This window comes from Ailuropoda melanoleuca, chromosome 4 (genome assembly GCF_002007445.2).
Source record: "Ailuropoda melanoleuca isolate Jingjing chromosome 4, ASM200744v2, whole genome shotgun sequence".
NCBI classification, from domain to species: Eukaryota; Metazoa; Chordata; class Mammalia; order Carnivora; family Ursidae; genus Ailuropoda; species Ailuropoda melanoleuca.
In genome coordinates this window covers 88,620,504-88,629,681 of record NC_048221.1, presented here as the reverse complement: position 1 = coordinate 88,629,681, position 9,178 = coordinate 88,620,504, and the positions used below count along the sequence as shown (strand labels likewise).

The window sequence follows — 9,178 nt, the reverse complement described above, 5'->3', positions numbered from 1 at the left end:
TGAATTTATACAACAGCTGCCTTATTGACAACCCCAACACAAGCGTTTCTATTCTACAGCTAAGGCTACTTGCAACAGAGCGGTTAACGTCAGTAAGTTGGCCTTTACAAAGTATTCAAGCTTTTAACAGGTCAAGGAATTTGAGCGGGCGGAAAAAAGGGACCCTACAGATAGATATCCCAGGTACTGTGGATACTGATAGATTAGATCAAGATTAGATTATGTGTTAAATACTGAGCAAAAATCAATCCTTAAGCTTCTGGTTCACTTTCGTTGGGTACCCCTTTGGATGGTTCTAAAATTAGCACAGTTCCACACTCAACTGTCAGTGGTCAAAGTTTATGGGTGAAGAAAACCAATGGAGACCACTGAAACATTCTTTCCATCAACAAGGAGGAGTGCCCAGTATCTTCCACCTCTGTAACACATGGAGATGGTTGTCACATTATTCTGGCAACTAAGAAGAGGTTGGAGAAGATATGGAAGGCAAACCTCAGGACATCCTTGGGGGAACGTGGCTATGAGCAATGAGATTCAAGCATACAAACCCATGAAGAAGGATACATGAGAATCCTACCGTCTACTCCTTAGCCCCTATCCTCAAAGGCAAGTACAAAAGCAAGGAAAGGTCATTTTAGTACAGAGGCACCTTACATATACGTCTGTCTAGCATTCCTAATCCGGCAAAGCCACCTTAAGTCTTCCAGAAAACAAACTGTCCACTTTAGGGGAAAAAACCCTCTAATAAGGCTGTAGCTGTAATTTACCCTGGTTTCTAGTTTTTGTTTTCCTTACATATTTAAAATCATACTAAAAAAAAAAAAAAGAGGTTTTTTGCTCAAATAATAGAACAACACTGAAATGAACCTCGCAGAACACCACTGAAATGAACCTTGCCTAACAACTAGCAGTGAAGTTGTCAATCCATCTTGCATCAGCAAAAATGAAAATATGAACAAAAGTAAGAAAATGAAACTGGAGAGAAAAATAAAGGTAAAACCAAGACAAAATTCAAATTTACTTTCAAAAATCTGATTTTATTTTCTGAATCAAAAAGAAGTGTATTCACTTTAAATGTAGAATGTTTACCTTTCCACTGATCTCTCAAAACACTTTCCAGATATTGTTAACAGTGCTTAGAACTGTGTAAAAAGTCAACATCCAATACCACGTTTTAAAGAAAAAAAGTTTAGATGTAGGACTTATTTCTAAGAAACCTTCTCAAAGGTCAAGGCATTGGTAATTCTAATTTAAAAAGAATTTCAATCATTATTGGAAATTTAAGTGACAATGGTTTTCAAGAGCTAAAAATCAGATCTCTTTTAAAACAGAAAACTAAACAGAAAACTAAAATTTTAATTTCTGAGGGACTCCTAACCGGCAACTCCAATTAAACATATTTCCACTACCCCCCAAATTACTTAATGTATTATTTTACTTGGAATAGGAAAATTAGAAAATGGAATTTTAAAATTATGCTATATATATATATTATATGTGTAATATATATATATAAATAGACCATTTTAACTGTCGTGTTTGCTAGCAGAATGAAATTAAAACCAAATTCTATAGTCAAGGGACAAATGATAAATGCTCTTTCATTGTTCTAAGAGTCCATCCTATTCCTTGTTGTTTTCTGCCCCAAATAGATTAAAATCATGACCAAAGGCCAAGAGTTAATCCATTTACCTGAAATGAACAGCTGGTAGGCACTGGTCCTACACGTGTGTCCTTTAACTAGTCCAGGACTCAAAGGCTAGGGGGATTTATAAGAACATGATTTTGGAACACTTTAAATTCCAAAATGACTGACATCCATGTCCCTCAAATCTCGCACGTGTTACTCACAGGCTGTTCGTGTGCACGGAAGCATGTCCAGCATGCAGGCAAACTTCTTTTACTTGTTTCAAATTGAGGTAAAACAGACAAAAAATACTTAACATTAACAGAAGCTGCATAATCATATAAATTGATTTTTAAGTTTGCTCACAAAAAAGAGACTCTTCCTAAAGCCAGTAATTTCTCCAATTTCAGTTACCTAAAAGTTAAGCTTCTTTGTTCAAAGCCATTATTAGTAAAGAATATTTTGAAATGAAGGGAAACATTTTTTCCCAGAATCTGCATTTTGTACTTAGCGTGATACAATTTATTACTTTATTTTTCAAATTTAGAAAGAATTCAAGTCTGAGTACTATTTGATATTTTTTCAGACACACAGCAATACCGACGGGAATCATAAATATGATTTTCTGACAGACGGGAAAGTCTGCTAACATTTACAAAATATCAACAACTCTTCTTTCAAGCATAAAATGACTGAGGCTTACTAGTTATGATTACTTTTTCAGTACAAATACAAATTTAAATCTTGATTTTTTTTTTGCCAACATTTTAAGTAGCCAAATTTTATTCCACTTCAGGTTTCAAATTAATAAAAAAGAAACTAATGAAAATTACCCAACTGGCAACAAGTCCCATATTTCAATGTTATTTTTAACCCAACAATATAACCTACTGCCAGTAATTATTCATCTGTATCTACCTATTTTTATTAAAGAAGCCCTGGTCAGTTATATAAAAGAGAAACTGCAAGAACGGTACTTGGCACTGGATTACCTTAATGCTTCTGGTATAAAAAGAAGCACTCTTAAGCACTTTTTTCATCTGTAATCTGAATTTCCAAAAGCATTTTAAAATTAATAATTTTCCACTGATAGATTCTAGGGAGTCTACTCCCAGCTAACATGGTTGATTTAAAAACAAAACAAAACAAATAAATCCCTAAGCCACATGGTAATGGAATATTACACTTGCTTTTTATATCATGGAACAGTTCCAGGCAGACTGAAAGTAGAAGAAAACCTGCCAAATCAAAGTACTGTAAATAAATTTCATCTTACATACCTCAGAGCAGAAGAACTCAAAAATCAAAAAGTTAAAATCAAAAGACCACTCCCTGCCCCCACGCAAAAACCCACCCAAAACACTTTAATTCTGAGCCTAACGTTCCCCTAAAATGTTAATTCCAGAAGCTTTAAGGTACTTCAACTGTGCAGTAACTGTTGAAAGCACCACACCACAGAGGAAATGCTGTCAAGGGGTCAGCAGCTGCCCGCCCGTCCCTTACCACCCCCACCCCAATAATATGTAAAAGCTCCAGTAAAGGTTTTTCATATGCTAATAAAGGCGTACCCCGAGTGTGCCAAGGACTAAAACTAGCAGCGTTGGAGCAGTAAAGTGAAACTAGGAAGCCGACAGGAATAATCTAAATGCCTACTTAGAAGAAACAAAGCAGCAGACAGGACCCTTTGCCCTCTCATCGTGTTTGTAGGGAAGTGGTTGAATTAAACAGATTTACCCACATTAACAAAAATTTAACAGAGCTTCCCCGAGACACCAGAATAAAACCTGACCTTTCCAGTCAAAGGGCACAGAGAGGACTCTTCCACGTCCTGGAGTTGAATGAGTTCAGGGATTGGCAATAAAGGAGAAAAGAAAGCATTAGGGGTGTGATGCGGACAAGCTCTGGAGTTAGTTTATCGAACAGTCACGCCAAGTTTCTCCAGCACACGAACACCCTTCTCTTGGTATTCTTGTCGGGTCATCCAGAAGTTGTCTTTGTCTTTCATGATGTCTGCGAGAACGGCGCCACCCAGGAACACCATATGCTTTCTGCGCGGTGGGTCTTCGATGCGGATCTTAAATTTCTAAAGGAGAAAGACAAGATCGTAAACTGTCACAAGCGCATCACCAGGCTTTCTGCTTTATGAAAATGACTTCTTCATATATTCTCCTGTTGAATTCTCGCAACTCCTGTGATGTAAGTAGGACATCATGATTTGGTATCTGAAGTAGAGACATTTTTTTAATTTGCCAAAGCTCACAGAGAGATCACGCATCCATCCCCGTGTGCTTAGAACCGTCCTGATTTACACCTGTTGCTCCATCACTATGAACACCCCTTCTCACTCTCAAAATTGTCTTGATCTGAACAATAAATTCCACGACCAGCCTACTGAGAGCCCAAGTACCAGAGTCCTGATTGTGGCAGGTTTTCCCATGACTGGGGATGACCACATGAGCAAATCACTTAGCCAGATGTCAAGTCAAGAGTTTGGGTAAGAGGACTTCTATGGTTTCTTCAGGGTCTAACGCCTCTATGATTGCAGTCCCATGTAAGAGTAAGACTGAAATTCTTTTCTTATAATATGGTCAAATAAACCATGGGTATGCTGGAAAAAATGAACACAGTAACCAAAATTAAAGACAAGTGGGATAAGTTTATACTCTGTAGCCACTATTGTCTAATAAAAGACACACGCCTCAATCTGTGTCATTAGTCCACACCTGAAAGAAAAACCTTAAAATGTCATAGTTCAATTTACTGTGTCGCAAATCATGCAAGAAGACTCAAAGTAACTATGTCATTTTAGATTGTCTTCACGTCATATAACTGAACAGGATCAGATATAAACACCAGTTTACTTACATAAAAAAAAAATGGGCCTGGCTTTGTTCCAATAAAACTTTATTTACCAAGACAGCCGATAAGATACAGGCCCAGAGTCTGGCTGCCCTGGCTCTAAGGGAAACCTGGCCAGCCCCTGAAGACACCGCTGCCCCTGCAGCTCTCAGCTGGCTGCTGCTCCTCTCACGCCACCTGGTTTGCTAACTACCAACTCTTGCTCTCCAGTGCTGCTTCTCCCTCCCGCCTCCCTACAACTCCCAAATTGAAACTCATTCTATCAGACCCTTCCATCCACTGCTCCTCTTTGCCAAGTCACCTACAGGAACCCCAGATTATTCCTTCCCATCCCGGCTCTTACTTTGCACGTGTGTGATCTCCCCAACACTTCCTGGCGTCATCCGTGGTGACGTCGTCCTTCTCTCCCTCTCACACTCATGTGGCACAACACCAACTTGGGGAACCAACTCTCTACTTGGCAGCTGCCCTCAAGCAACTGAAGACGACAGGTCTTGGTTTAACTGCATCACTTTCTTCCCTTGAATCCCTCAGTGTAGCTCGGCAAGCCCATGGCACATGTCTTCTTTCTTCTACTCTTCAAAACCACCTTTTCATACCTCTTCCATCTCATAAACCTTCACCATCTCCTCACTCCCTCCGAGCCTGCTACCTCATCCTTCTACAACCTTCTTTCTTCCTCCCTCCCCCAACAATCCTATTCACCACACCAGACTTAGGGATCTCTTAAACACAAGTCAGATCCTATCACTTCTCTGCTCAAAACCCTCCCAAGGCTTTCGATTTCACTAGGAGTAAAGCTAAACCCTTCGCTGTGGCAAGACCTGCATCCAACCACCTTCTTGACCTCACCACCCAGGCCTCCCCTTTACTCACTCTGTTCCAGCCACACCTGCACACTCCCAACAACCCAGGGTTTTGTTTTGTTTTTTAAGGATTTTATTTATTTATTTGACAAAGAGAGAGAGAGGGAGAGAGCGCACAGGAGCAGGGGCAGAGGGAGAGGGAGAAGCAGACTCCCCACTGAGTGGGGAGCCCAACGAGGGGCTCAATCCCAGGACCCCAGGACCATGACCTGAGCCGAAGGCAGAAGGGCAGAAGCTTAACTGACTGAGCCACCCAGGTGCCCCAACCCAGGGCTTTTGTACTTGCCTTTCCTGCCTGGAAGATTCTTCCCACAGATGACTACGTGGCCCACCCGCTCACTCTGCTCAGGTGTCTACTGAGAAGTGATCCCCTCAGAGCCCTTCCGTGACCACACTACATGAAGGAGCAGGCCATGTCCCCAGTCACTGCCACTTCTAGCCCCTCACCTTCACTCTTCTTCATAGCACTTAACTACTGACGCATTCATAGAATAAAAGTGGGGACTTGGTTTTTATTTACTACTATTTTGTTTGTTCTAGCACCTAGACAAGGGCTTGGCACCCAGAAGCAGGTCAAGAAATATTTGCTGAATAAGGAAATATTCACCCGAGACTAATTTTAAATTATATGTATAACTCAAAAAAATCAAATAAGCAAAGTACTTAGACAACATGGCTCCTTTTGAGTCTTTTAATTTATTTAATGTATGTGAGTCCATACTCAATTTTCACGATTTATTCACAGATGAAAGATGTGACGTTAGTATCTCTGATATATATAGTCCTCTGTAATCTCATTATCTACAACAGCCAATCAAGTTGTTGGGACAAAGCTCAGAGAGTAACTCAAATTAAATGACTCCTGGCTGACTGCATAGTATATATAGTGTACTTCGCACACTCCAGCGTTGGTAAAAAAAAAAAAAAAAATCAATGCTGAATAACCATCAACTATTATATACTAGTTTATAAATTACTTTCTATTCTACACATAGACAACCACCAATTAAAGTCTGTTTCAAGAGCTAGGATAACTGATGGGGATGCAAAACATTTGATACATTATGTTTTACAATTTGATTACGGAAATAAGACATACGCAAGAAACAGCCAGAAAAATAACCTAGAATCAGAAATATGAGACAGTCCAAGAGTAGCAATGAAGGCTGGTTACATATCCAAAATGTAAGTTAAAAAGAACCCAAAAACCTCAAAGAGGCATTTCTTGTTCCATAGCACAGCAGTCCCCCCTTATCTGTGGTTTTGCTTTCTATGGTTTCAGTTCCCATGGTCTGGAAGCAGACGATCCCCCTCCTGACAATCCCTACATCACATAGCCTGCATAACTCACGTCACTTCATCTCATCACGTAGGCATTCTAGCCTCACATCATCACGAGGGTACAGTACAATAAGATATTTTAAGAGAGACCACATTTGTATAACTTTTACTACAGTACATTGTTATAACTGTCCTATTTTATTGTTGCTGTTAATCTCTTACTGTGCCTAGTTTATAAATTAAACTTTATCATACGTGCTGTTGTATAGGAAAAAACATAGTACACATAGGATTCAGTATTATCTGCGGTTTTAAGCATCCACTGGAGGCCTGCAAATGTATGCCCCACAGAAAAGGGTGGTGGGGAGGGAATACTGAATGGCAGGTCCTTCCCGTGCCCTTAGAAGCACCTCTACTCCAGGCTGTCTGTGACAGAAGAACTAGAACATTTGGCCCTGGACCTCAGTGCCTCCAGCCACTGAATACAGAGGTGACCAGGCAGCACAACCTTTCTGAAACAGAGCCATTTACTTCTTCATACCTGGAACCACTGACTTCTCCCTAGCTCTTCAAGGCTGCATGTGACTTCATTAATAATTTGTTTAAGAAGACTTCTTGCTCCCTCTGGTGGTTGTCAAGATTCACAACCTCCTTTGCAGGGTTTTAAAAGCATGTTAAGAGTTAGATTATTGATCGATACTTACAGAAAGTTTTTCCACATCTCCCTTTAAAACTCGTTCTAAGTAAAGCTGTTTAAGTTCTCGTTCCAGTCGTGATGGCAGCCCAGGGTACATAGTAGACCCTCCAGAAAGCACGATGTGCTTATAGAATTCAGATCTAGAAGGACACAAAAGGTATTCATTTGGGGTTTCAGATGAGAAAGACAGACTTTCAGAGTTCCTTTTATATCTGTCAACCTCAAGGGATTGCTGCGAGAATTAAATAAAATTCAACATGGAAATTGTAGGGCTGAATGTTGTTATTAATGCTGTTATTAGATAACAAACCCTCTCTACGTGTAAAATACTTATTATAATTTTAATGAGAATACTTCTAAAGCACATGACACACTTTCTTGCAAATATAATTGAGCCTTTTTAAAAAAATATTTTATTTTTTTATTGAGAGAGAGAGAGAGAGAGAGAGCGGGGGGCGGGGGCGAGGGCAGAAGGAGAGAGACAAGCAGACTCTACACTGAGCTCGAAGCCCGACATGGGGCTCAGTCTCATGACCCTGAGATCACGACTTGAGCTGAAATCAGGAGTCAGATGCACAACTGACTGAGCCACCAAGGAGCCCCTGTAATTGAGCATTTTAATAATGACATTTACATTACAAACTCCCACCATTTGGACTGTATCATTACAGTGCTTCCCTGGAGTTTACTGTAATTAACCATTTTCTACTATGATTTCAGTTCTTGCCTTTCAATTTTTACATTTGCCTTTTGTAGTTTTCCCTTTTGTTCCTTTGCCTTGGGACTAGCTGCTGTTATTTTAGGTGAGATTGATGCGTTTCCACGTTATAGCAGTCCTTTCTTTGTTCCTTAAATATGCTACCGGTTATGATACCAGATAATCAAATCTAAAATAACCGCATATGTAGTGAAAGTAATATAACTACGCGAGGGGTCTGAGGAACTCTCCTAGTAAAGCCCAGGAGCTGAGTCACATCTATTTTGGCCTTGTTCAAACTGGCTTCCAATGGCTCTGGCTATTATAATCCCAGCTTATAAAAGAGCGGAGTTTTTATATCTACCTGCAGAAGTATGCACCTGAGTGTAGCATATGCAGGTGAGACATGGCTACACGTGGTATGTGCCCACTAGCATTTACATGTACACTTTCAACATGGAGAACACACAAAAGTTGAGCTGTGCTACTTCCCAACGCTAGCTCTGTCGTAAGGGTACTGAACTGGACTCCAATGCTTCAGGAATGCCAAAACTTGAATCACCACCAACAGGCATACACTTTTAAATGCAATTTTACTATTAATGATCATTAAATCAAGGGACGAAAGCATCTACCTAATCCCTACTCTGAGAATTTACTCCCTACTATGAGAAGTTTAGACTTTTGATCATCTTACGTTAAGTTTATAGCTTATTATAAGCCAACTGCTATTTTTATTACTTTCCATTATTATCCTGCTCCTCAGCCGTCCCACAAAAATTAGTTTGGTGGTTATTTAATTCAGGGTTAAACAGACAAGCAAGCAAACACTTGCTTTTAACAAAATGCTTCTGAGTGAATTCCTCAATGACCTGGGTGTACAGGAGGGCTTTTCAACTATGACTCAAAATCCAGATGCAATAAAAGGTTATAAACTTATTAACTACATAAATACAAATTTTTGTATAGCCAAAGAACACCATAAGCAAGAGACAAATAGAAAATCAGGAGCAGTATCTGCAACAGATTATCACAGAGCTATAATACAAAAAGAACTTTTAAAAAACTGAGGGGGAAAATCACAAAAATTTACAGAACAAGCAAAAGCCATGAGCAAATAATTCACTAGAAAAAAATAAAACAGCCCTAAA

At 39.7% G+C, this 9,178-nt stretch overlaps 1 protein-coding gene across 1 annotated transcript in view; it reads right to left on the bottom strand.

The window, feature by feature from the left end:
- Positions 1-1,016: 1,016 nt before the first annotated feature.
- Positions 1,017-9,178, bottom strand: part of ACTR2 (actin related protein 2) — a 36,942-nt gene continuing 28,780 nt past the window's right edge. The window contains exons 8-9 of the mRNA XM_002917734.4: positions 7,338-7,470; positions 1,017-3,710 (exon numbers count right to left, since the gene is read on the bottom strand). Coding sequence (XP_002917780.1) covers positions 3,540-3,710; positions 7,338-7,470 — 304 coding nt within the window. The 3' untranslated portion in view covers positions 1,017-3,539. The remainder of the gene's footprint in view (positions 3,711-7,337; positions 7,471-9,178) is intronic.